Source organism: Halichoerus grypus, chromosome 15 (genome assembly GCF_964656455.1).
Source record: "Halichoerus grypus chromosome 15, mHalGry1.hap1.1, whole genome shotgun sequence".
NCBI classification, from domain to species: Eukaryota; Metazoa; Chordata; class Mammalia; order Carnivora; family Phocidae; genus Halichoerus; species Halichoerus grypus.
In genome coordinates, this window is record NC_135726.1 from 39,721,841 (window position 1) to 39,749,511 (window position 27,671).

Sequence of the window (27,671 nt, forward strand, 5' to 3'; positions counted from 1 at the left end):
ACTGAAGCTACTTCCCCAGCGAGGGTGTGCCCTGGGTCTGCTGCTGGGAAGTATCTGCCCTCTGGGTTTCCTTCTCCCTGGCTCTCCCCGAACACTCTGGGGGTGCCTCCAGGAAGCTGGCAAGCTAAGCCTAGAAAACAGACACGTCAATCGTCAACCCGCGGGGGCGGGGGGGGGGGGGCGGTCCTCTCACCCCCTCCTGTAGGACTGAGCTGAGAGGTTAGGGCCAGGAAGATGGGGATCGATAAACTGAAATCCGCTATTCCGGTCTCCCGTGGGAAGGGAAGCAAGAGAGACCCAAGCCCAGCTGCGGGACTTGCCCCTACAGCTGTGTGCCCATTGGAACACAAGCCGGCCCCACGTTCCCCTTTGGGGGCCAGACTGCACTCCCGCAGAGAGCTGGGGAGGGGCAAGCTCCTGGTGAAGGCTGGGAGAGATTCAGGGATTCGGGGGATGCAGGGGCGGGGGATGGGCTCCGGAAAGCGGCCGTGGACCCGACCTCTCGCCGCCTGGGGATCCCCCCGCCTTGCACCCGGTAAAGAGAGGGCCGCGGCCGGCGAGGAACGAGTGGGGACGCAGGGGCCAACGACTGAGGTGCAGGAACCCCACCCCCGCTCGGAAACCTCCCGAGCCCTGAGTCGTGCTGGGCGCTCCCCACCCACCCCACCCCCGCCGCCTCTGCCGTCACTCACGGCCGCTGCTTGCTGGCTCGCTCGTGCGCTCTCCGCGCCACAGGCACCTGCTCGCCGGGCGCTCTGCGCTCACTTCTAGCTCGCACACTGCAGACTCCCGGCGTCGCCTCCGTCACCCGGCCTCGTCCCCAGCCCAGCACAGCGCTCCGCCCTTCTCCCCGGCCCCCGGCGCCCACCCACCAGCCATGGCCTGGGCCTGGGACAAAGAGCGGTGCAGCTCTTTGCCCAAACTGGGGTAAGGAGTTGAGGGCGGGGGTCTGCGGAGAGGGGTGCAGGGATAAGCGGCCCTCTCGGGCGAGGAAGATTGGGAAGAAGCCAGGGAGAGTTTGGGTAGGAGGACCCCCAGCCAAAGCGGGTGCGGGCGGGGCTGTGCTCCAACCACAGAGACTGTGGTCCCTCCAAGGGACCCCCGCGGGGGGGGGGGGGCGCTCCGGGGCGGGGGCGGTGCCGGCTGTGGAAGGGGAGGGGAGGGCGGGGGTGGTGCAGCGGTGGAGGCGGCTCCGCGCCCAGCCACTGACCGCCCCCTCCCTCTCTCCTTCCCCTCCCCCTCTCCCCGCCTCGCTCCGGCTCTGGGTCCGCCACGCCGGACCCGCTCTCCCCGCGCTGCACTGGGTCGGACGCCAGGGCTGCGCGCCGCAGCTGAGCGCCCACTCGCCTTGCGTAAAGAGCCGCGGAGGGACCAGCGGGGGCGGTGGCGGGAGAGCTCGGCGGGAGCCGGAGGAGGTGGCATTCGGGAGCCAAACCAGAAGGAGACCGGGAGGCAGAAGCTCGCGGCTCTGAGGCGCGCACTCCCTTGGCCAGGGATGGGTCCCGGGGCGGCCCAGCCTCTGCCCGGCCGGGCCGGGCAGAGACTGAATTGAGATACCCCATCATCTTGTGGACGGCCCGAGAGAGGGAAGCACGGACAGATCAGCAGTAGCGTCCCGGCGGGACCTCGCATCCTGCGCCCCCCGCGCAGCGCCCCCCGCCGGAGCCGCGCCGGGCAAGCCGGCGAGGCAGCGGGGCTGATTGGCGGCCGCCGGCGGCCGGGGGAGGGGGCGCCGCGCGGGGCCATGGCAGGCTCGGAGGCGTCCTAGCCGGAGCCCGAGCCGGATCCGAGCCCACGCTGCCGCCACCGCTGCCTCTCCGCGCCCGGGCCCCCGCCGCCGCCGCGCCCCCCGCGGGAGATGGAACAGCGGAACCGGCTCGGCGCCCTCGGATACCTGCCGCCGCTGCTGCTGCACGCCCTGCTGCTCTTCGTGGCCGACGGTGAGCGCGGGAACTTTGCTGCCGCGGGGGGCTCGGGGGGTCCTTGCCGGGGCCGCCAGAGCCAGCCTGTCCCTGTCGCCAAGGAGCCGGAGGAGGAAGAGAAGGGGAAGGCTTCACGGTCTCCAGCAATCCCGGTGTGCAGCCCAGGCCCAGAGGGGTAGGGGGAGGAGAGAAGCGAAGGGTCGCCGCCGCGGCATTTGAAGCCGGACAGGTGCTCCGGCGGAGAGGCGGCTTTCGGGGCGCGGCAGTTGGCGCGCCCCAGCCTGGCTCTGGCAGTGCGGCTGGGCGCGGGGTAGAAGCCTAAGCCGCCCCTGCTGCCCCGCCCGATCCGGAGGGAAGCAGCCTGCAGCGGTAGCCGGTCTCTGCTGGGGCCGGGCAGCTGTTCGATCGAACTTTGCTAGCGCCTGAGCCACGCTTGTGGCTCTGGGCTGGCAAGTACAAGGCCATTGAGCCGGGGACGCCCCGTCTTGCCTAGGGTTGCCCCAGGCCCCCGCCCCAAAGTTGGTCACGCCTCTCTCTTCCCCGCCCCCAGCTACATTTACCGAAGTCCCCAAAGATGTGACAGTACGGGAGGGAGACGACATCGAAATGCCCTGCGCATTCCGGGCTAGCGGAGCCACCTCGTATTCGCTGGAGATTCAGTGGTGGTACCTCAAGGAGCCGCCCCGGGAGCTGCTGCACGAGCTGGCGCTCAGCGTGCCCGGCGCCCGGAGCAAGGTAACCCGCCGCCCACGCGGCGCCGGCGCTCACCGGGCTCAGGCCGGGGCGGCTGGGGTAAGCCGGGCAAGGAAGGCAGGGCGCCGCCCTGTGGAGCAGCCCATCTCCCACAGTCCCCATTCCCACAGCATCTTCAACAGCAGCACAAATCCTGGTAATCCCTCCCCTTCTTCTTTCCCTTAAAACCTCCGGGACTGCCGCCTGGCCCCTACAAAGCAACACCTCATCCAGTTCGTCTGCTCTTGCTTGCTGGCTGCCGGCCCCAGAGTCAGATGGGTGCTGGGTGGTCAAGGGAGACCACTTAGTAGGGCCAGGCTTTCCCTGCCTTCTGCTACTCCGAGGTCCCCAGGGCACAGGGCCAAGGAGTTAAGCTCCTCTGGGCTGGGTTCCAGAGGCCCGCAGTGCACCTCCAACCCCCATAAGATCGGAGGGAAGGCCCCCACTGTCTGTCTGCCTCCTAAACCAGTCTCTCCCATACACTCTAACACACATACATACACACCTACCCTCTACCCAGGGTCCCACCCAGAGTTACTGCTCACGTCTCCCTGTGCGTCCTGTCCAGATACACCGGCCCCTCCATCCAGCTTTCCACGGGGTTTAGAGAAACACAGCAGGGAATGAGGATGCTCCGGGTGAGGGAGACGAGCCTTTCTTCCCACCCTGGTGGCAATCCAGCCTTTCCTCGTGGCCGGCAGTGTGCTAGGGCAGCCCCTCCTTGGCCAGGCACCATGCTAGCTCCAAGCCCTGCTTCCTTCCGGGTAAAACTCCAGGAAATCCTAATGTCCTTTGCGACTTCAGCCGGGCCACATCCCGAGAGGTTTCGAGTCCTAGCCCGCCCGCAGAGTCCCCTTGCCAGAGGCGCATCGCAGTTCCCGGAGCCTGAAGGCCGAGAGCCTAATGTGTCTCTCTCCCTCTTTGCATTTTAGGTAACAAATAAGGATGCAACTAAAATCAGCGTAAGTGTGGAGCCCAGCGCGGGCCGCGGGAGACCCCTTCTGGCCGCTTCGCGCCCCACATTTTCCTCCTTTTTAGAAAGGCTCAGCGGCCGCGCGATGTAGGGCCGTGCTCGCAGCCTTGCGTCGTCGGCTGCTTAGCATGTTGGGGCGCCATCTGTCGCCGCTAGCGGAATCGGGTTCGCTTTTGTGTAAATCAAGGGTCCCAGGCCTGAATCTCCTTCTTCCGTGCGGCGCTCACCTGTAAAACTCCTTCGTCGGGCCGGCGCGTTCAGGCCCCTGCGCATCGGCTTGCGTCTCCTCTGCTGGTTTGTCTCCCAGCAACTGGAGCGCGCTGCTCCTCACGCTGGCCGTGACCCGTTCGCCAACTGGTGGGCCTCCCCGCCCACCCACCCCGCGCGACACACACACACCGGAGCGCCCAGGTGGCGCCCTCCACCGCAGCCCTCTCCTCCGCCTGGATTTTGGGTCCCGGTGCCGGGTTCTGTGGGCTCGTCGTGGGGGAAGGTGTGGGGTGGGGGTTGGCGGGGCTGCGAGGGACCGGGGTCTTGGGATCTGTAACTCAAGGAGGAGATGCGCCCAAGTTCTCCTAGCTGGAGCGTGGAGATATCAGGGCCTGGAGACCCCTGGGGCCTCATCGTGCGCGCGGTTCCGAGGTGAGGGCCCCAAAGCGGTGGCGTGCCAGCGTGTCCTCCAGGCCGCCGGGGAGGCGCGCTTGTAGGGAGCTTCAGGCTGAGGCGGACTCAGAAGTAGCTGAGCCCAGGGAGCCCAGCAGCAGCGTCAGCATGGCCTGCCCCCGCGGGAGGGCGGAGGGTTGGCTGTGAAGGGCTGGGGGGCAGGTATTTATGTGTACTCTTGCGAGCAGAGTGGCTGTCCTTCAGGCACTACCCAGGCCCTCCGGATTCCAGAGTAAAGGAACGTTGGTGGGAGTAGATGTGGAGGGCTGGGCTTAAGGCCGGGCGGCAAAGACGCCGGTGGTTAGCGACGGGAGGCCGCGCCTGGATTTCTGCAAGGTGCAGAAGGAAGGAAGGAGGGTTAGGTTCTGCAGGTCTGATGGACAGAAGCATAGCTTGGCCAGGGGATGCAACATGATGCATTCACTTGAGATGACGGGGACGCAGTGGGTAGGGCCATCCAGGGTCCAATCAGGGTTGGGAGCCCCATGCCGCTGGGGAGACACGGAATGAAAGAAAAACTGAGTCGCCAGGGGCCAACCTGCGTCCGAGAGGTGTTGGGGTGCTGCGGCATGAGGGCGCAAAGGCAGAGGTGGGCGCGGCTGCACCGCGCGGGCAGAGAGCGCAGGCCCGCGCCCCCGGGCCTCTGACCCCGGCCCCCGCTCTCTTGCAGACCGTGCGCGTCCAGGGCAATGACATCTCGCACCGACTGCGGCTGTCGGCCGTGCGGCGGCAGGATGAGGGCGTGTACGAATGCCGCGTGTCCGACTACAGCGCCGACGACACGCAGGAGCACAAGGCCCAGGCGCTGCTGCGCGTGCTCTCGCGCTTTGCGCCGCCCAACATGCAGGCCGCCGAGGCCGTGTCCCACATTCAGAGCAGCGGTCCGCGTCGCCACGGCCCGGCCAGCGCCGCCAACGCCAACAACGTGGTTGCCACCGGCGCCGCGGGCCGCGCCACCTCCGACAAAAGCCCGGCTCCGGGGAGCCCCCCCGCCGCCCCAGGTCCCGGAGTCTCCGAGGCGGCAGCCGCCTCCGCGGCCCACGCAGCCACCACCACCGTCGCGGCCGCGGCCGCTGCTTCGTCAGCGTCGCCGCCACTGGGCCAGGCGGTCCTTCTTCGCCAGAGGCACGGCTCAGGTAAGGGCGGGTGCCGAGAGGGGGCGCGCTTGCGCGGGGGCTGCGGACCCGGCTGCGGACCGGGCTGCGGACGCGGCCGAGGCCGGGGCGGGGCGGGGCGGGGGCGGGGGCGTGGTCCGGCCACAGGGGCGGCCCCGCTCTGACTTTTGCGTTTGCCTGGTGGTTGGTAGTTCACTTGGGTGCGCTTGGGCCAAGTCTTCCGCAGCCTCATTTGGGCTCGCGCGCTTCCTGCTGTTTGCTGTTTATTGCTGGTCGCTCAGAAGCATTCAAGACGTGTATTTATGAAGGGGGTGGGGGCCGCCCTGCCCGATCTCCCGGTACACCGGCGGCTGCAGTGTGGGGAGCCCTCTCTTGAGTTTGGAGAACTGGACTCTTTTCTCCTCCAGCCCGTAGGACATTAGCCCCGGGAGTGGGAGGAGGTGGTTACAACTCAGGCAGTGAGCGTCTGGATGCTGATTGACTGACTGATCAAACAGACAGACTTTGTCCAAGGCTGCGTGGGTGGGTAGGCCTGGCTGTGTAGCCTCTGCTCTCTTTGGCTAAGTCCCGATTGGGCCTAGGCACAGGCTCTGCTATAAATAGTCCCCTTTGGGCCCTCTTGGGGAATGGGAGAGTGAGGATAGAGCCTTGTCATTGCTAGGAGGGCACCCAGAGGTTAAGACCTGCTTTCCTAGGGAGCTGAAAGGGCTGGGGGAGATGGAAGGGGGGCCGGGAGAGGGGAGTCAGAGAGCAGAAAGGAAAACAGACTGACTGCCAGGGCAGGCAGCTCTGGGGCTGGAGGGGCTGCTTGGCAGTAGTGGGGGTTTATGGAGGGTAGAAAGGCCTACTGCAGGGAGTGTCCCTCCCCAAGGCATACCCCACTCCCTCTGCCCACTCAAAGGTGGGGTTCAGAGATGGGCCCAATTCCAGCCATCTCTCCCTGTGTCTGATTTTAAGCCAGTGACTCCCTCTCTGAACCCCACCCCCAGACTTGTTTGGTGCACAGTCCCAGAGAGAGCGTCTCTCCTGGCTTTGCAGCACCAGACGGCTGGGTTCCTTGACAGTGGCATATAAATGTCCCTGTAGGATGGAGCAGGCTGCCATGCCCTAGGCTAGTGCTTCTCAAAGTGCAGGCCACTCACCACCAGCATAGAGCTTGTTAAGGATGCAGGCTCCTGGGCTCTCCTGCTGAATCGGAGGTGACAGGCATCCCAGCCTGTCTCCCTGGCTGGTTCTGAAGCCTTCCGACAGTTGAGACCCTACCCGTCTGTCTTCGTGTCGGTTCAGTTGTTTCTCATTCAGCTCCACCGCCCTTTGGGGGCCTCTCTGTGCCGCTCAGGCTTCTGGGTCTGGCTGGGTCTTAGGCTCCACACAGCCCCCCACAAGACTTTCCCCCAGGCTGTGGGAGAAGGTGGGCGAGCTGAGACCTGTGGAGAGCCTCTCCCCAAACAGCCCAGGCCTTCCCCACCTGACTTGGAATTTTCTATCCCCTGTATGAGTGTCAGGTGACGCTAGCTGCTGTGACAAATAAACCCGGAAATGCCAGTGGTTAACACAGTTCAGATGTATTATTTCTGGTTCACATCTCATGCTGCTCCGGAGTGGGGGAGGGGTGGGGCGGGGGAGGGGGAGTTCTGTTCCGCAAACTCATTCAGGCACCCAGGCTGACATACGCTCTCCCATCTTCAACAAGTGGCTTCCATGGTCACTCCGGGCATTAACATACAGCCAGCAGACCAGAGTGAGCGGAAGCAGCCCTTCTCAATCCAGTTCCCTGAGAAAAGCAAGCCTAGTGCTCTAAGGCATACATTGTATATCATGAATTGACTTCTCTCTTGTACATCTGGAATGGTTCTAAGTTTGCATCGTTCTTGGGAGACGGAGAATGGCCACTGAAATCATTTTCGTAGGGGTGAATTCTCTCAGAGGAAAGCTGGTGTAGACAAGGGCAAGGCAAGGGTTTAAGACCCAGGCCTGCAGGTAGTAAAGATTATTTCTACCCTCACCTTTCGGTCAGAACTCAGTCACATGGTGCAACAAAGATGCGAGGCAGGCTGGAAAACGTAGCCCTCAGCTAGGCAGCTGCTTTCCGACCTCATGTCTCATCTCTTCTCAGCACAAGGGGAGCATAAATCTTGGGGGGAGTTAGCCGTCTCCGTCTAGCTCACAGGTGTACTGGAAAAGTGTTTATTGACTTGTAGAGCGATTGCTTAATTGGATTGGTGAAAAAAAAACCCTGCTCCATGCCCTTGGGCCCCAGCAAGTGTCTCAGGCTGGAACATTCCTCTGGGATGTTCCATAGACCATGAGTAGAGTGGCCAAGCAGAGGATTCAGAAGGCAGGGCCGGATGTGAGTTGTGCTTCCAGTACTTATTGGCTATATGACTTAAGCAAGTGGCCTAACATCTCTGAAAGTATGTCCTCATCTGTAAAAATGGGAATCCCTGACCTCAGAGGGAGCTCAGTGTGGAAATTTCTGTGTAAATGTTCATTATCATCACCGTGACCATTACCTGCTCTGGCCAGAGAAGGGGGGATTGGGGAGATAAAGATGAGTGGTTGGCATTTGGAGGCCAAGCTGCTGAGGGCCTTGAATGCCAAGTGGATCCAACGGGAACCATAAAAGGCTTTGATCAAGGAAGCATCATATGAAAGAGATCTTTGAGAATGAACTTGGTAGTGTTCACAAAAGGTATTAATGAGACCAAGGCCACAAGCTCATTCCTGCTCGAATCTCCCTCTCCTCCTGGCTAGAACCTTGACACCCTGAGCCCAACCAAGGCTGATCTGACTGTGCCTGGCATGGCTGGTCAGATATCCAGTCTCTGGGCTGGCCACAAAGGGCTCCAGGGTAACTCATCCCCACAACAGGGACCCCTCTGTGGAGGGTGGCACAAACAGTGCCCTTTCTGGAAGATCTAGAGGTCCTCATGTCAGTTCAGTTCTGATGGCTTAGTGCCCAGGACCTCCCAGCAGGTGGGGCCTTGGGCACTTGCCAGCCACAAGGCAGCATTTTAATGCCGACATAGATCAGGGCAGCAGCCCAGGCTGGGGGCTCCTCTGCCCTCCCATGGAATGGCTTGTAGTGCGCATTTCCCTCCAGAAAACACAGTCAGGTGGGCTCCCATCAGGGCTGATAAGGCAGCAAGCTACTTTGGTAATGCCAGGAAAGGGGCGGGGGGCCAGGGGGGTACCGACTTGAATCTCTACCCTTTAGCTACTGCCCAGCCAGGCCAGAAAACCCTTCCTGTGCCCCTAGGTGCCCCACACAGCCAAATACACATTTGCACTAAAAGTTTATGTGCAAAAACTCATTCATTTCATGTCTCATTTGTCAAGAGACATTTTGATATTTGTGATTAAAAAGAACATGGGCTGGATTAGCACAGCGGAGCTGGTGCAGGAGACCAGGCCCCTTCTTAGCCACGTTCTCGTAAATCTGGCTCCTAATTAATCTGAACGCTGACCTATTTTTTATGATCACTTTGTTGCTGATTGCCATTTCTAGAAAAAAGAGAGAGAGAGAAAGAAAACAAAACAGAGTATCTTCCAGACAAACCCTTCTAATCAGGAAAGGCGCCGGCGCCGCAGTGATGCCAAGTGCAGCCTCAGAAGAATACAGTTTGCAACTGAATGGCTTGTGTGTTGGCAAGAGGTTCCCCTCTGCAGGGACCTGGGGATCAGATCTGTGGCATGTGAACCTCTAATTAGCCTCAAGGCTCCGGCCCCAAGGAGAGGCGCCCTGGCCCCTACAGAGAGCCGGCTGATGTGGCAAACTGCCGCCTGGGGCTCACACGGGGATCTGGCTCTCAATATTTCAATTACTAATGAGAGAGAGACAGTCAAGGCCATGGGTGTGCCGGCTTTCAAGAGCCTCTTACTGCTGGGAGCCACAGGGGGGAGCATCCTTGGGTGTCGCCATGGCAACCGTCAACCATGCCTGAAGGGGGCTGTGGACAAGGTGAAGACACTCACTCTCAGCCCCCGCCCCAGGTGGGTGCCCCCAAGCTGGTGGAAGCGGTGCCAGTGTGACCTGGGAGAGTGTCCACGGAGCTGGGAAGGTCTCCACCTAGGCTAGCAGGGCCAGGTGACAGTCACCTGGTGTTCCCAGTCTCCCCGGACCCATGAGGACCCCCAAAACAATTGCCTTCAATAAACAATCCACTCTTCCCTCAAGCTCTGATGTGACACGAAGATCATAATTAAAGAGAAAATAAATCTGGCAAAATTTGTCCCAGAGAAGAGAGGGTGAGGCTCCCTGAGCATCCTAAAAGAGAAAATTAAAGGATTTCATAAAGAAAACGGCTGAGCCTCACAGCTGGTGAGAGACGCCTGCATCATCCCTGACAGCAGCAAACGTGTGTGAGTATTGGCTGCATGGCGTCCCCCTCCTCATTGGCCAGTCACGTGACTGCCATGAGCACGAACCGGCGATGGCAGCCGTGGACCCAGCTCAAGAGTGTCAGGGGCGCCCATGGATCTCCACCACAAAGCTGTCTGTGTCAGTGGGAGTCCCAAGAGGGGGTAGCCCTCATCCAGCTAAGGCAATCGGAGGAGGCTTCCTATAGGCAGTGTGCAATTTCTGACATGAAGAGGCACCTGGGGCTTTGTCCTCCTGCGTAAGTCAGTCCTGGGAAAGCTGCTGGAGGCCTTGCCTCCCTCCCCATCTTGTGCCACGTGAATTGAGAAAGTCACACCAGATGGAACAACCTTCGTCCACCACTGAGTGGTTAGCCAGCTCAAGGCGTGGCCATTCTCTCCGCATAAGGGAGACCCCAAATTAAGGACAAAACAGCTACCCTGTGGATTGCAATGATGATAGATTATACTTGTCTTTTACTGAGCACTGATTATGGGCCACACACATATCACAGGTTTCCCTCCTTTTCGCTGTTCTGCATAACTCCTCCTGCCTCCCTTCATCACACAGTCCCCTCCCCAGGGTGCAGACCCCTTCCTCAGCTGGGGTGGCAGCTCCCACGAGAAAAGCGGAGAGCTGGCCTTTCTAAATGTCACTGGGAGCCAAACCCACCAAGGAGCTTCTCATTAAATACGCCAGGCGTACATTTTTAAAGCTCTGAATATTAAGGATTCCCCAAGCATCTGTGGGGATAAATGAGGTCAAGTGCTTTTGTAATACGATATTGATTAGTTCTGCCCCATGTGGACAGAGGCAAGGGCTTGGCTGTGGTCTAAACCCCTGAGCTTTATGGGAGATGCTGGCTTGGTTTGAACACACCTTTGCAGCACAGGAGGAAAAAAAAGTATTATCTTTTCTATGCCCCCTTTCTTTGCTGACTGTTACCAGGCATCTCTCAGAAACTCCTATCTGAAGCGTGAGAAGCTTCCCTTTGTCTCATGTAAGGGCTGCAGGAAAGTTTAGGATGACCAGCAAACAGGCCCGGCCCCTGTAACTGCTGATCCCTACTTGTTCCTTGAAGCCCTGCGGTAGGGCTTCTGGGGAAATTAGGCTGCTTGTCATGGCCTTGCTGCTCTTGGGGATGGTGTGCTATAAATACTAAGATGACTTAACCAATTCGGCCTCCTCTGGGTTTAGCTGCTATCGAGCAGCTAGGCATGCAAGTGGCTATGGGAGGGGCCCCTCAGCAGCCGGTGAGAGTGTGAGACCTGTGCCCTCCATGAGATGGCCCTGGAGAGGCAGGCCAGTTGGCAGTCCCAGGGGAGGCTGTTTCTGGAAATTATAGGTTGTTGTGTTCCACATTACCACTCCCTGGACTGAAACATCAAAGCTACTGCGGACTAACTTCTGGTGTTTCTGATTCAAGCGGAATGTTTGGGGGGCCTCTGTCTGTACAAGATAGAGCCAAAGTGGACATTTCAAAAGCTTTTTCCCCACCTGTCATCCCACCCAGCTAGCCACCCCTGGGAGCTCTGCTCTGTCCAGCTCAGAAGCGACCACCTGGCCAGAAGGGCTGCCCTGAGGAACAGACCCCTGATGTCTGCGGAGGCCAACTATAAACAGGGCGCTGCCTGAGTGCACCCCGCTGGACACCTGGCGCCCAGTAAGGGCGAGCCCAGGGGACGTGGCCTGGTCACTTCTCTCGGGAGCTGCCCATTATGGTGGAAGAGACAAAGCACAACCCCGAAAGAGGCCAAGAACAATTCAGGAAGAAGTTTTCCTCGCCACCTTTCCCAGACATTTCATGTTTCCTCCTGACATTTCGAATGTTCCTTACTGTTCAGCAAGATGGCTCATAAGCAAGCCAGGGTTGGGTGCCGCCACACTCTCCCCATTTCTGGGCCCTGCCTACAGAGCCCGGACCACCGAGATATCACAGCCTGTGCCTTATCCTCCTTAACCTCTGTAAGCTTCCCATTTTCCGCATGAGTCCAACTGCTTGGATTCGAATCCTGATCCATGCGCCCCATGTGTGACTTGCACATTTGTTCTCATCTGAATGGTGCCCGTAACCGTGCCAGAATCAGCGGAGATAATCCACAGCAAGAGCTGAGCTTAGCACAGGGCCTGGCACCTAGAAAACTCTCGGTAGATGCTGGCTCTTGTTATCTGCATTACTTGGGCGAACGACATTGACTGTCCAGGATCATTTCATGGTGCTCCGATCTGAGCCCTCACTCAGCGACATTTCTCCCTCTGCACATGCTATGAGTGTCATGGAGCTAAAGGTGATGGAAGGAAGCTGAGGAGCTCAGAACAGAAAGTGCCTTCAGATTGCAAAGTGCCTTCAGATTGCCTTCAGTGGGTTGCTATTTTTGTCCTTTTTCTTTCAGTGCCTTTTCTGGGGGGAGGGTAGGAAATGGGGAAGACACCACGTCCTCATCCTGGCCTGGCTGTGGCCGTTTTCAATGAGTTAGGAGCTCCTTGGCGAGCAAGGACAAGCTCCCCATGGCTTCTCGCGTTCCACCCTGAAGCCACACCACCACGCGTGCACACCTGCCTGTAGGCTGCTGTCGGCAGGGAGGCCATAGTGCTGGGAGGAGGCGGGCCCTTTGGTGGCTGGAAGGCCAAATTCTGAGGAGAGCCTGGTGTTTGCAGCCCTAGACAAGGGTCCCTCCACGGGAGAAGGGAGCAGAAGGAACAGCCCCCTCGGTGACAGTCAAGTAGCCCAAGAGCCTCCAGAGCAGGCCTGGACTAGGGAGGAGGTGCCCCACGTCTCCCTTTCTGGTACTCTTACCGCTCGAGATAGAACCGCAGGGAGGCACCTGTGGAGTGATGGGGCTTGGGGCCACTGTCGCAGGCTTGGGCCTGCACTGGCTCTTCCACACAAGCACCTGCCGCTGCTTCTCTTGTTCACACTCTATCCAGATGCCCTCGCTGTGGCTCACTGAGCCTGATGACTACCAATAAAGGTGTTGCTTGGCCCCCAAGGACCAGTGGGGAGAAGGTAGGACAAAGACCACCATGGGGAGATGCTGGGAACCTGAGCGGACTGCTTGCAGGGCCAGAAGGCCAAGGCCCCTCTTGCCCAGCCACACCCCTCCCTGCCCCATGGGAGCCTGCCTCCTACCCAGCACAGAGAGCCCACGCAGGCTCACCCAAAAGGAGGCCCACCCACTCTTAATGGCTGTCGCCAAAGACAGAGAGCCCTTCACTCTGCTTATCCCTGGCCCCCTGCCAATCAGCTCTCCTTAGGAGGAAGTCCGTTTTCTTTAGCCAGGAAAGCCCAGCTACAATGTGAGTCCCCTTACAGCAACTTTTATTACAGTTGATTCTCACAGAAATGCCACTTGGCCCAGATGAAGGATCTTTAATAAACTGGAAGGAGGGAGAGCTGACATCATGTCGTGGCTCATTCTGAGCTGGGGCTCTTGGCCAACTATGTCTGGTCTGGCCAGAGCCAAGGGGCAGGGGGCTGCCCAGAGCATCAGGTAAACCCAGCCCCTACCTCAGGAAGGAGCTCACAGTCTCATAGTGGTGGTCAGACCAAGCAAGAAGTACTCTGAGAATGAATTCAGGGCTCAGCTTGGGGCGGGGAGGGGCACAAGAAGGTCTCAGAAAAGGTGGGACCAGTAGAGATCACTTTACAGAAGGGAGGAAAGCTTTGTTGACCCTGTAGCCAAAGCGGTCTCATCCACTCCGAGCACCCAGAAGGCCTCCACTGCTCTCAGGGCTCCCAACGCTTCCTTCCCTGTCATGGAGTCAGGGCCTGGTTGAGCCCATCCAGGCTGATGCCCCAGGGAGGCAGGCCCAGTTCTTTCTCTCTGGTCTTTATCCTCCCTACTCCATGTTCATTGGGTCTGGCACTAGTTCATTCATTCATTCACTCATTAATTCAATGAATGTCCATTGAACATCTTTTATTTACAGGAACTGTGTTAGGCATTGAGGACACATGCAAGGTCCTCAGAGTCTGACAGAGGGAGAAACAGACATTGATCAAATAGTCACATGGCAAGTGGAAATTTGCAGCCATGGCTGGTTACTCTAAATGAGAGACCCATGGGGCTACAGGAGCTAAAAATAGAGGGACTTGATTCAGTCAGGGAAGGGTCCCTGAGGGAGTGACACTTGAGCCATAATCTGAAAGATGGTTAAGAGTAAAGAGAGAGGATAAGGTGAGTAGGTAGGGCTTCCAGGAAGAGGGGACAGCATGTGCAAAGATCCTGTGGCCGGAGGGAACAGGGGAATACAAAGGTCTGACAAAAAATTACTATGGTTGGGACAGCAAAACAAGAAAGGGAACAGAGGGAAATTTAAGTAAAGAGTAGTTCGGAGCTCAGACTCCATAAGGCCTTATGATAGAAATGGGAGTTTTGGCTTTGTCCTAAGGGCAACAGCATGGGGAGCAAGTGGGTGATAGGGCATGATATTTTTGGAACTGACACTCTGGCTGCAGTGTGGAGGTTGGAGAGGTGGCGACAGAGTGGATGTGGAGAAAACACTTTAGAGACAGTGATCCAGCTGAGAGATGATGGGTCTTAGACTACCTGTTTAGATAGATAGGTGGTGGGATTGGTGGATGGGTGGAAAAACAAGCTGGTGGCTGACTGAAGGGAAGGATGTGAATGTATGGATGAGAAGGTAGGGGATGAGTGGAAGGAAGGACTAGTGGATGTGTGGATGGGTGGACAGATGGAAGGACAAATGGACGTGTGGATGAATGGATGGAAGGATGAGTGGATGTGAGGATGGATAGAAGGATGAGTGGAAGTGTGGATGGATAGAAGGATGAGTGGAGGTGTGGATGGATGGAAGGATGAGTGGAAGTGTGGATGGATGGAAGGATGAGTGGAAGTGAGGATGGATGGAAGGATGAGTGGAGGTGTGGGTTGATGGAAGGATGAGCAGATGTGAGGATGGATGGAAGGATGAGTGGAAGTGTGGATGCATGGAAGGATGGGTGGAGGTGAGGATGGATAGAAGGATGAGTGGATGTGTAGGTGGATGGAAGGATGAGTGGAGGTGAGGATGGATGGAGAGATGAGTGGAGGTGAGGATGGATAGAAGGATGAGTGGAGGTGTGGGTGGATGGAAGGATGAGTGGAAGTGTGGGAGGATGGAAGGATGAGTGGAGGTGAGGATGGGTGGAAGGAAGAATGTGAATGGGTGAATGGGTGGGTGAATGGGGGTAGAAGGAAGGATGAATGGATACATGGATGAAACAGGAATGGGAAGATGGGTACCTGTGGGATACATGTTGGATCTTACAGAATGAATGGGGTTGGGGTTGCAGACATGCCCAGGGTTGGCATTACCCATACCTAACACTGCATACTCAGTCCATATCTTCCAGCAGAAAGGTCATAGGAGGTGGCATGGCACAAACTGACTTGGCCCAGAATTCCTCCGAGCCCTTGTTTCTGTCTGCAGTCCCCAGGCCACAGTAAGAATGGCTGGGGCAAGTGGACACAGCTAGCCCCCAGCCTGCTCCAGCTCCCCTGACACCTCAGCCTTTAGAAGACACCACCATCACTCCCTGGTGAAGGACGGGAGTGGGGGACCTTTCCATCTGCTGGACACTGGGCACTCTGGTGAATGCAGCCTGACCAAGACTTGATGATTATTGTCCGTGTAAAAGTTAATGGGGATACATTTTTTCAAGCATCTAAAAAGTCAAATCTCCAGGTGGGCAGATGAATAAGTGTATTCGCATTAAAGACTAATGTAACAAAAAATACACACGGCAATAATTCGTAATGCATTCTAGTCTACAGAGTCATATTTTAATGCGTGACATATCCTGGGCAGCTCCTCTGTGCTAATTTTATTTAATGAGCACATGTTATAGAATTTTCAGAGCACTATCCCTGGGCAATTAAAATGTGTTAACCTTTTCAGTTAAATTGTATTTCTAAAGAAAAGTCCTCAGTGTGAAACAGAAAGAAATATCTGGGCACGGTCAAGGCAGAACCTAGAGGAAAGGTTTGCTGCTGTGACCTGGTGGTGCTGGGCTCAGCGGACATCCAGCCCTTCTTCGCTGGCCCTCCGGCCTCTCTCCGTGGCCAGGCCCCACTCCACTGAGCCGGCCAAGGAGGCTGAGGCCTGCACCCACACTGAACAGCCTTCACGGAGTGGGTATCGAGTGCCCGACGTTTGCCTGACCTGGGGGACCTGGGGCACACTCTGTTTCAAGGGACACGAAGGCTATGGAGGGGACATGAGGGATTTAGATGGGGCTAGGATGCCCTGAAGAGGGGCAAGGACTCATTTGAAGCCCTGGCAGCTCCTCCATTCCATATCTGTGTAATAGGCACACTAGCACCCCAGCATCCTCAGGTCTGTGTGTTTCAGACCTGGACAGGGTCCTGGAGAGCCGCTGGTGAATGGTTCCCAAACTATGTTCTTTGGAACCCTGAGCCCCAGCCCTAGCCCCAGCTTCAACAGAGCTGTCTGGTTTTTCTAACGATTTGAAATATCAGGGTTCCATGCAGCAATTAGCTTAAAAAGGGGGTTCTACTGCTTTAGAAGATTTAAAAAGCAACTGATATAGTCCAGATATTTACATATATATATCATACAAAAATACACAAGTTATATAGCATATACAAATTACATATATATATATGCCACCTTCAAGGGAAGAATTTGAAGTGGCTTACAAAGCTGCATGTAACGTAATAGAACAAAAAAAATTTTAATAAAGAAATTAGAATAGAGGGCAAATGAATGTGAGATGGTGAAATTAGTTTAAGGAAAAGTTGGACAAAGAGATGTGTGTACACTTGGGCAGTTGAAAGGTCAGATCAGTGTGATAGCGACCGACCTCCAGCACCAGCTTGTGTTTGAAGATGAAAAATGAGATTCCGAATATGAAGCATCTGGTGGATGTCTGGTGCATCATGGGTGCTTAGACTAAGAAAGACTTCCATTCATTAATTCAACAAATATTTTATGAGCATTGCAAGGTGCGGACAGGGTGCTGGGAGACAGGAGTCAAAAGGTAAAACCTCTCGGGGCGCCTGGGTGGCTCAGTCGTTAAGCGTCTGCCTTCGGCTCAGGTCATGATCCCAGGGTCCTGGGATCGAGCCCCGCATCAGGCTCCCTGCTCAGCGGGAAGCCTGCTTCTCCCTCTCCCACTCCCCCTGCTTGTGTTCCCTCTCTAGCTGTCTCTCTCTCTGTCAAATAAATAAATAAAATCTTTAAAAAAAAATAAAAAAAAAAAGGTAAAACCTCTCACGGCCACCCAAGCGCAGCTGGGAAGAATCAGAACTTGCTCTCAGGTCTGTAGGATGCAGGGAGCCTCCAGCTGGAGTCAGGGCGGATGCAGCGTCTGAGGGAGACCTGGGGGCGCAGAGGAGCCAGTTAGGTGAAAAGGCAGGTCCAGGGTGAGCAGTGTGGAAGCTGATGGGGCTGGAAGGCAGGTGTGAAGCAAGGTGGTCTGGGGTGGGGCCAGGTGAGGAGTTAGACCTTCAAGCTGGGATAGAGCCCCTGGGGGGCTAGCGGTGTGATGTGTACTTCGCATTTGGAAAGGGCAGGTGCCTGGCTGATTGGGGTTAGTGGATGTGGGGAGTCAGGAACATTGCCGCCCTGCCAGGAGAGTGGATATGCTGAGAGGGAGGGTCAGGGGACCAGGCAAGGGTGGGCCAGGAGCAGTGCAGCATGGGGACGTACACGAAATGAGAACCGTCTTGGAGGTCACCTTGTAAGGGCCTCTGGGTTGGGCTGGGCTGGGGGAGGGGAGCGGACTGTGGGCAGCCAGAGGGGACAGGGCAGGGCCGCCTAGTAAAGGGGACAGCATGAGTGGCGTCCATGCAGCACCCCAGTCTGCTGGAGCTGGGGGCTCCTGAAGCGCTGTGGAAGTAGGTGAGGCAGAAGGATCTCTGAGTGGGGTCAGGGAGAGCCTCCAGCAGGTAAGGAGCCTAGATTCCATTCACAGCTACCAGGGAGTCACTAGAGATTAACTCCTGTACGTGTACCGCCTACCAGCTCTGCAACTTTAACCAGCCATTTAACCTCTCTGGGTCTCACGTGGGAGAGGGGAAAGTGGCTTCTTCTCCTAAGGCCACTGAGAGGGTGAAAGGAGGGAATTCTCTTGGCACTGAGAACCCAGAATCATGTGCCTGTTAGCACCCTGCAGCCTCAGAGCTCCGAGAATCTGGATGGGCAGTGGGGGATCCCCCATGAGGCCTGGGCCCAGCTCTGAGGGAGGCCCCCACCACCTCTGCCCGGGGCGCACCCTGATGCTCACTGTGGTCAGGGCTACCCCTGGCCCTGCCAACACCGGCCTCCTGACCACACGGAAAGACCAGTTTACCGTTTTCATTAAGTGACACCATTAAAAGATCATTTGGGGCAAGATCTCATTTCAAAAGAACTAGGAAGCTGGAAAGGAGTTCACAACAAAGTTGGCCACATTAAGAAGCCATTATGAAGGTTAAAATACAGAAAAACAACTCATCCCACGCCGTCTCCCTTAGAAGCAGCCTGGGGCTGGGGTCAAGCCGGGGCATCGGGGGAAGGAGCGCTCCTGCTCTTAGGTGCTGAGACGTGGTACGGGCAGTGGGTGGGTGTGTGGACAGTAGCCAGACTGGGTGTAAGTCTGGGCTCTGCCATTTATCTTAGCGTGGCCTTGGTAGGGCCAGATTTAGCAAATGAAAATATAGGACACCCAGTTAATTGAATTTCAGATAAACAAACGATAGCATTTTAGTATAAGTAGGTCCCATGTGGTATTTGGGATATACATGCACTTAGAATTATTCATCGTTTACCTGAAATTCAAACTGAGCTGGTGTCCTGTATTTTCTCTGGCAACCCTAGGCCTTGAGTACTTCCCTGCACATCTCTGGATCTCAGTCTTCAACCCCCACCTCCCGGAAAACAGGGATAAACTGGCAACTCCTGCCGGTTTGAGGACTGTATCCACTGAACCACACCCACACGGCGCCTGCCCCAACGAGGGCTAGCCAGCTTTGCGGTCGGCTTTCAGAAGGTGCTTGCCTCTGTGTGCTTGGGCTTGGCTGGGTCTGCTCCCGGCCATCCGCTCCCCAGTGTCGGTCATCCGCTCCCACGTCAGATCGCCATTCCCCACTGGGGGCAGGGCTGCTTGCTGGAGGCAGAGGAGAGGAGGAGGTCTGAGGCCAGTCCTCTGCTGCCTGGGCTTCCACCGAGGCGGGACATGTTGTAGGAAAGGCATTTGTGGGAGCGGGGAGACAAAGAGCTACATGAACAACACAGACATTTGTCCCAAGCCCTCTGTGCCGGGGTGCTCAGGGAGGGCTTCCTGGAGGAGGTAGCGCTGGTTCCAGGCTTGAGGTACAGGTCAGAACTAGACAAAGGAAAACGGGGTGCTGCAGGGTGAGCCCAGAGTCCACTGCACGTGCCCATAGGGAACGGTGGACTGGAGAGCAGGTCGGCTGGCCGGGGGGCCGGGCAGTGTCACGGAGAAGCCCAGCTGTGGCCCTGAGACGGTGGCTCTTTCTCCTACAGCAGAGGGGACCTATCAAGGTTCTGTACCGCAGAGAGAGTTCTCCAGGGGTGTCTGAAGGAAGGAGGCGAGCAACGGGTGGTAATGGAGACAGGAAGGTGCTTTAGGAGGTCACAGGGGCCGTGGCACAGAAGAGAAGGCCCAGTGAGCAAGGGCTAAAACGAGTGCCCCACACCCGCCCCTGCCCCCATTCGCCCCAGGGAGTGCCTGGGCCCCTCCCACTACCTGGGCGCTGAGGCTGCCGGGACAGCTTGTCTTCCCACCCGGCCCGGGCAGGCCAGGCAGCAGGGCCATCACCACGGGACCAAGGGACCCCCATTCCGTCTGCTCTCCTGCTCCTCTTCATCCCCCACTCGGCTTTCCTTCCAAACATCTGTTTCCTTTAAAGACCAGCGGCACCGGTTGCGCCTAGTTTTTGCCCTAGTTACCAGCACGCATTAATTTTATGGCAGAAATTAATTCTGTCCATTTCTGTTGGTGCCCGGTTCTTCCTTGCTACTCCCTTTGAATCAATATCCATGAAGAGGCTTTAATTAAAACGCCAACCAGGGAAGCAGCCTCCTTGCAAGGTGGCATCTTCCCACTCAGCTGTGGCCAGGCTGCCTGGCCTGCTCGGCTCAGCGTCCAGGGGAGGCGGGGAGGTGGGGAGCCCCGGCGGCGTGGGTGCCGGTGGCCCTGGGCAAGTCGGGAGTGTCAGGGCGGGGAGGGCCAGTCCCTGTCTTCACACGACGGTGTACCAAGGCCAGGCCTCCTGGAGGCTGCCACAGAGCTGGTTCAGGGGCTGCAAAGTCAGGTGCCACTGAGGGCCAGGCTGGGTGGTGGAGGTGAGGGAGGCTGGCTGAGGGAAGGGCCGGGGAGGTAACTGGAAGCCCTCCCTGGCCCATCATGACAAATGCCCGCAGCTCTGGCTTGGTGCTTCCGGGTCATAGGCGTCTCCACCGTGGCCAGGGTGGCTCCTTCATGCCCTCTCTGCTCGACTCCACAAGCCCCTAAAAACCCAGGGAGAAACCCCTTGCACCCTGGCCCTGGGACGCTCTAAGAGGGAGCCCTCTCCTTCAGCTGGGGCTTGGCCCTCTGCCGTGGGTCTGGGATGGAGCGGGGCCGCTGATGGGAACAGGAGTGAGGGCCAGTCCATCCCCGGCTGCCGCAGCCAGACAGCCCTCCGTCCCATGGCTACGTGGAGGTCGAGGCCAGCCCATAAAGACCAGCCACACGTAGATTGCTGCCTCGTGGGGGCCAGCCCTCCTCTCTCACTTTGAGGCAGAGCCAAGGGGGAAAGGCCCACACTGGACATCAGCGCTGAAAGGGCTCGTCCAGGGCACTCACTTGGCTTCCTAGCTTTTCTAGCCAAGAAGCCCATATTTAAAAGATGTGTTACGACAGCATGAAATGCAGAACAGATTCATGTGGCCTTGCTCTGGGTGACGTAGAGGAGGGGACTGTCCTCAAGACCCTCATCACAAGCCCTGACGTTAGGATCCCCTAGCTCACTGGTGGAATGCCTTGTCCGTGGAGACCGGACTAGTTCTCTGGCTAGCTGTAGTCAGCATGTGAATATCCTAGTGCCGCGCTGGAGCGGGGAAGGCCCAGCACGGTGCCGTCAGCCCTCACAGCGAACCTCCAACGTAGCATCGCCCGTGAGAGCCAGACCAGCCTGTTAGCTGTTTTTGTAGGTAGAGCCAGGTCTCAAACGTATCTGAATCATATTTACTCTTTGCAAACCTGAACTAAATTTTAGTTTTTACTCTATCGCAAAAACAAAAACGGCCTCTGAGCAGCACTGGACTCTGAGGGGCATCGTTTGCAAAGCCCTGACCCGGACCAGCCTGCCAGCAGGCCTGCAGCTCCCTCCTGTGCGTGGCTGGTGCGGCACGTGCTACAGACCACGTCAGGGCAGGGGTCCCCCCGGGGCCCGGGAACCTGGGAAGGACCTGCAGGGCACGTGGAGGGAGGACAGTGGCTGCCCTGGCTAGCCGTCCCCACTGGCCAGCCGGGGAGCAGCTCACCGTGCTCCTGATGCCCACAGAGCGGGGGCCATCCCCTCCGTGCTCCCACGCCTGTGGGAGTCCAGGACAGAGTGGGCGTGTCCTGCTGCTTCCCCTGCAGGCCCTCCCCGACCAGGAGCCTGACTCACGGGCTCAGCCTCCAGACGGCGTGGACAGGGCAAGGGTCCCAGGGGATGACCCAAGCAAAACCTCCCTCACTTTTATCCCGAGGCCTCTGATGGCCTCAGAGATCCCATGCTGTTTTCTGACAGGGCTTTTGGCATTCTGCCATTGTCATGTCAACGGAAAAGTGGGACTTCCCGGTCAGAAGCTGCTTGGCTGGCGCCTTTGCTGTGCCCATGGGGGCTCAGTGCCCCCACTGGGTTCTTCGGGAGCCTCTTAAATGGCTCCAGCAGGCATCTTATCCCATTCACCATCTCAAGGATAAAAGTTAATATTCACAGAGCAAAAGCAGCTTTGATTTCTTTAAGAATGATTAGCAAATCAGTGATACTAGTTAAATTAAAGAATGAATCAACCACTATTCCATCAGAGGGCTTCCCTCACCTCTGATTTTCCAGACTGATTTGAAGCAGCCTGATTTTCCAGCTTAATCATGACAAATAAACTTCTGCGTGATCCAGTGTCATTCCTGGTACTCCTTAGGAAGGGAGGAAATAGATACAGAGACCATTAGCATCCAGTGGACACAGCAGCCTCGTGCCCCCTGGAACACAGCCACCTCCACGCTCCCTAATAAGAGGCCAGCACAGGAGATCCTACCTCAGCTGAGCCAAAGGCACCCGCCGGCCCTGCCCTGGAGGGTCAAGGTGAGCCCCAGACAACGGTGGGCCGTTCTGGCTCACTCTGGGAAAGTGAAGACAGGGGCGGGGGCAGCAGCCGCTGAGGGGGCCCAACAGCACACCATCAGTGTCCCTCCGAGGAGTCGGCACCTGGGGAGGAGACGCTGGACTGCCAGACTCCTGAACCCCCCCTTCTGGTGGAAAGAGCCCTCTTCCTCCAGGGCCAGCCTGGAAGTCAGTCTTGCTCGGTCTGCCCTGATTCCCTCGGGAAGCCAGCAGTGTGTTTGGATATCCAGTGAGAGACTGGCAAGACGTTCCAAACCCTAGGTCCTTCTCCCACCAAAGATCCAGGGATGTCCATCTGTCTTGTGAGAAATGGCTGGGGAGATCATTTGCCCTGCTTCTTCTATCTTGGAAAATTTTCCTCTTGAGAGAAGGACAACCCCCCACATTCTTTTTTCTCCAACACTTTTCAGAAAAGTAGTTATGTCACCCTTTTCGATAAGATCTATCTGCAAAGCAACAGCCTGGGTTTGAGGCACTGTTGTTTACAAGATTGTGTAACAGGGCACTCGAAAATTCGGTGGGTTTGGTGTAATGTGAGAACCATTCATTTAGCTCATGATCCTGCAGGTCAGTTGGGCCAGCCCCTCCGCCAGTCTCATCTGGGCTCACTCATGCTTTTGTGGACAGTTGCCCTTTCGGCTGAGGGCTGATTGGACTAGACAGGCCTAGCTGGCACATCTCATGGCTTTTGTCCTGCAGCAGGCTGGCCCAGGCTGTTCACAGGCTCCAAGGGGCACAGAGGAAGGGCAAGCCTCAGTGTACAGCACGTTTCAAGCCTTTGCTTGCCTCACACTTGATAATATTCATTGGCCAAAGCAAGTCATGTGACCAAGCCCAGAGTCCGGGTCGGTGGGCACTACCATAGGGTGTGCATGCTGGGATCGCAGAGATGAGGGAAAGAGATCGTGGCCATTTTTGCAACCTACCGCTATGCTCTTGCTTGATCTGGACCCCAACTTGGTAAGACGTGCCAAGCACCTGTTAACTGTATGGAGCCACGCATACGCACATCCCCACTTCATGGAGTGTGGCACAAGACCCAGAGAAGTACAGGGTGTTGCCCCAGGTCATACACAGGCTGGCTTGGAAGCCTCTCTCCCGGGTGCCAGCCCACTGCCCCACACCACCTCCCTTGGCCCCCTCTATGGTGCCCCTGGGCCAGGGAGTAGATGACATGTCACCCAGGAGCCAAACCCTGGCTGTCCCCCCACAGACATCCAGCAACAGAGACAGCACAGACCCTGGCGTCTGCCCTGCCCGGGCACTGGCCTCCGGGAGCCACCATCTCAGCCCTGCAGCCCATGCTGCTCCCGCTCTGGCCCAGCATAGAGTGGCAGGCTGATTCTTTTACTCCAGGGTCTTCAGAAAGTCTTGTGCAATCTTAAAACTTTGCAGTGGGAGTAGGTGATAGTGTGACACTGGCAAAGGCCAGTCAGCAGTATTTAGAGGAAAATTAAACCTTCTCACATCTCCTAGGCACATGGTTCCATGGGCCACGTTTACCTTGCCTGGCCCACGAGCCCAGTTGCCATTTCTCCTGCCCCTGCGTGCCTTGAAGGTCTGTGTTCCGCTGCGCACATCCATCTGCTTTCCAATGCCTCACGCGCCTGCTTCTGTCCCACCTGCATCCGCCTGACTGTCAGAGTTTGCAGGAGCACAAAGATCAGAGCCAGGAGATCTGGAGGCCAATGGGCCCAGTCTGGCCACACGAGTCCCGGGTGCCCACGAGGCAGCGCTCTGCCAGCTACACCCCCAGTTTCCGTGCACCTGAGCCCGGGCACCTGGCCATCCATCAGCACGTCCGTCTCCACACCTACCCTCCTCCTTTCCAGCGATGTGTGACAGTGAAAAGCAGCAAAGGAGGACCCGGGTCTTTGGAGGGCCCCCCATACCCTGGGCCTCCTCGCTGATGGATGGCCAGCTGCACACGTCAGCCCTGGCCAGGCTGCAAGGACAGGCAGCAGTGACGCCTGTGTGGAAGATTAGTGTCTGAAGAGGACGGTTAGCACACTTGGATTTGTCCTGTCTTAGTGCTTCTCCGCGGGGTCTCAGACTGGGCTTGAAAACAAGTCCTGGTGGGCGAGATGCGCACCGCAGATGGCCTCTGCCCCCTTTCCATTCAGATGTTTGAACACAGCCCGTTTCCCAAAATGGGCAGATGGGATCCTGGAGTCTGCAGCAGGGATGGCCCCTGGATCATCGATCCATCCCTCTCCTTCTACAAAGGGAGACCGGGCCCAGGACACAGTGACTGCCAGAGCAAGATGGCTTCGGGACTGGGGGAAACACCTTGGACAGAAGATTTCTGGCTCTTCCAGCTGGAGAGGGGCAGGTCATGGGCTCAGGCCCTGCCTGGTCAGGGAAGCCAGAAACCCGGCCTGCCTGGTTGCAGCTCCTGCGGGCAGCAAAGTAGAGGTGGCCACGGCCTCCGTACCACCTGCTTGGCCACACCTCTGTACCACCTGCTTGGCCACGCCTCCGTGCCACCTGCTTGGCCATGGCCTCTGTACCACCTGCTTGGCCACGGCCTCTGTACCACCTGCTTGGCCATGGCTCCGTACCACCTGCTTGGCCACGCCTCCGTACCACCTGCTTGGCCACGCCTCTGTACCACCTGCTTGGCCACGCCTCTGTACCACCTGCTTGGCCATGGCCTCCGTACCACCTGCTTGGCCACGCCTCTGTACCACCTGCTTGGCCACACCTCCATACCACCTGCTTGGCCATGGCCTCCGTACCACCTGCTTGGCCACGCCTCCGTACCACCTGCTTGGCCACGGCCTCCGTACCACCTGCTTGGCCACGCCTCTGTACCACCTGCTCGGCCACGCCTCTGTACCAGCTGCTTGGCCACGACTCTGTACCAGCTGCTTGGCCACGACTCTGTACCAGCTGCTTGGCCACAGCTTCTATACCAGCTGCTTGGCCACGCCCTCCATACCACCTGCTTGGCCACGGCCTCCGTACCACCTGCTTGGCTACGGCCTCTGTACCAGCTGCTCGGCCACGCATCTGTACCACCTGCTCGGCCACGGCCTCTGTACCACCTGCTCGGCCACGGCCTCCGTACCACCTGCTCGGCCACGGCCTCCATACCACCTGCTCGGCCACGGCCTCCATACCAGCTGCTTGGCCACGCATCTGTACCACCTGCTTGGCCACAGCCTCTGTACCAGCTGCTCGGCCACACCTCTGTACCACCTGCTCGGCCACGCATCTGTACCAGCTGCTCGGCCACGCCTCTGTACCAGCTGCTCGGCCACGGCCTCTGTACCAGCTGCTCGACCATGCATCTGTACCAGCTGCTTGGCCACGGCCTCTGTACCAGCTGCTCGGCCACGGCCTCTGTACCAGCTGCTCGACCATGCATCTGTACCAGCTGCTTGGCCACGGCCTCTGTACCAGCTGCTCAACCATGCATCTGTACCAGCTGCTTGGCCACGGCCTCTGTACCAGCTGCTCAACCATGCATCTGTACCAGCTGCTTGGCCACGGCCTCTGTACCAGCTGCTTGGCCACGGCCTCTGTACCAGCTGCTCGGCCACGGCCTCTGTACCAGCTGCTCGACCATGCATCTGTACCAGCTGCTTGGCCACGGCCTCTGTACCAGCTGCTTGGCCACGGCCTCTGTACCAGCTGCTCGGCCACGGCCTCTGTACCAGCTGCTCAACCATGCATCTGTACCAGCTGCTTGGCCACGGCCTCTGTACCAGCTGCTTGGCCACGGCCTCTGTACCAGCTGCTCGGCCACAGCCTCTGTACCAGCTGCTCAACCATGCATCTGTACCAGCTGCTTGGCCACGGCCTCTGTACCAGCTGCTTGGCCACGGCCTCTGTACCACCTGCTTGGCCACGGCCTCTGTACCAGCTGCTTGGCCACGCCTCTTTACCACCTGCTTGGCCACGCCTCTGTACCACCTTCTTGGCCCAGGGAAGGGCCTCCTGCCTCTCTCCAACCTGGCGCAGAGCTTCAGCCCAGCGGGCTGGCTGGAGTGAAGGGAGGAGAGAGGCCTCCAGAGGGTGCAAGTGAGCAGGGTGGGGCTAAAAACTTGACATCCCCACAGCCCGACCCTAAGCAAGCTGGCAGTTGACGTCCCCAGGGTTTGGGCAGCACATCTACACTGGCTCCTTTTGGGACCCCTGGAGCATCCCACCTTCCAGGGGAAGCCTGGGGCCTTCCAGGAGATGCAGGCCCTGACGACAGACGGGTAGGAAGCCAGGGCAGGCTGCCCAGGGAAGGCAGAGTGAAGACACACGGCACCGTTCCGGTGGTGGGCCAGTGGCCCAAGTTAATGGCAGCACTGGAGAAGCAGATGGAAGTGACCTCCCACTAGAACAGTGCAAGGGTCGCTCTTCCAGGAACCTAGCCCACTCACCTCCATCAACCAGTGATTTCCGAGCTCCCCACTTTAACCCCAAGGGCTCCACTGACAGTACATGGAAAGAAGACCCAGAAACATCAGGACGCCTAAGACAGCATTCGTGAATACTAAACTGTGCAGTTCAGGCATGGGTTGGAGGGGTTGGAGTCGTGTGCAATCGTGGGGTCTCCCTGGAGGAGGGGGGAAGCTGGGGCTTAAATGCAGAGGGTACGTCTCAGTATACATTGAGGGGAGTGGTGGGGGAGCATATTGTCTTTTGATTTAGCTAAAGTAACAACGTGGACTTGAGAAGTGCAATCTAGCACACCCAGCTTCAGGCCAGGGGGGTACCTTGTGTCTGACCAGAGTAGGCTCCTAAAACGTGCGGTCTATAAATAACAAACAGCAAAATGCCCCATCGTGGTATGGAAGCACCACCAGGCATCAGCTGAGTGCCGAGCTTCTCCCTGGTCTGCTCGTGGCCACTAGGTTCTCGTGAATCAGGCGTTCACCGTGCCCATTTTCTCGTCCCCTGCAGGCATTGGCCCTAGCTCCGCCACAGACCCACTCCTGTCCCTGCTCCTGCTAGCTCTGCATAAGTTCCTTCGCCTGCTGGTGGGGCACTGACTGCCACAGCCATCCTGCGCACCTCAGCCGCCCCGCACGGCCTGCCCGGACCCGGTGTGAGGCCCGCAGCTAGAGATGGACACAGAGAGACTGAGAGAAGCATGACAAAGTCCACGTGGAAAATAAATAAATCATATTTTTGGGGGAGGTTACACAAATGTAGAACACCTAAAATAATGCATCTAGTTTCCAAATAAGATGGAATTTGGACCATGCGGTATGCATGGGATCGGTGATTTCTCTACTTCAACGTATTTTTCTTTTCTAAACTTTTCCTCCAAGTCTTCATTTTGCACGAACTGTTGAGCAGTTATCTTTAGGATACTATGTAAAAATGTTGGGTCAAAGCCTTTTTGACAAAGCAAAATATTTTTAGTAGATTATTGTGTTTAGGAATTTTTTATTTACTTTTTTTCTTTGGGGGCTTTCCTTTTTTTTATTAAAGTAAATTATTTCTTTTGAGACATTTTGATTAAAAAAAAGATACATCTTATCATAATTAAAATTCACTGTCAATAATATTTATTTTTAAATAAAGATTGGAAACAAGGTCAGACACTTGTTTATAAACTGT

General features: G+C 57.4%; 1 protein-coding gene across 2 annotated transcripts; it reads left to right on the forward strand.

The window, feature by feature from the left end:
- Positions 1 to 774: 774 nt before the first annotated feature.
- VSTM2B (V-set and transmembrane domain containing 2B) lies at positions 775 to 27,651 on the forward strand. Of its 2 annotated transcripts, XM_036113520.2 has the most exons (6): positions 779 to 927; positions 1,317 to 1,940; positions 2,473 to 2,657; positions 3,587 to 3,616; positions 4,961 to 5,426; positions 27,009 to 27,651. In XM_036113520.2, exons 2-6 carry the CDS (start codon positions 1,859 to 1,861, stop codon positions 27,095 to 27,097), a joined length of 852 nt encoding a protein of 283 aa, XP_035969413.1. In that variant the 5' UTR covers positions 779 to 927; positions 1,317 to 1,858; the 3' UTR covers positions 27,098 to 27,651. The 2 variants fall into 2 exon arrangements, with proteins under 2 accessions (XP_035969414.1, XP_035969413.1); XM_036113521.2 differs by lacking the exon at positions 3,587 to 3,616 and having other exon boundaries at positions 775 to 927.
- The last annotated feature ends 20 nt before the right edge of the window (positions 27,652 to 27,671 follow it).

Bases quoted from the DNA above. Each gene is read 5' to 3' on its own strand.
- VSTM2B (XM_036113520.2), top strand. From the start codon at position 1,859: ATGGAACAGCGGAACCGGCTCGGCGCCCTCGGATACCTGCCGCCGCTG. The intron at 1,941-2,472 runs GTGAGCGCGGGA...CCCCGCCCCCAG, and splicing joins GCTGCTCTTCGTGGCCGACG to CTACATTTACCGAAGTCCCC. The intron at 2,658-3,586 runs GTAACCCGCCGC...TTTGCATTTTAG, and splicing joins TGCCCGGCGCCCGGAGCAAG to GTAACAAATAAGGATGCAAC.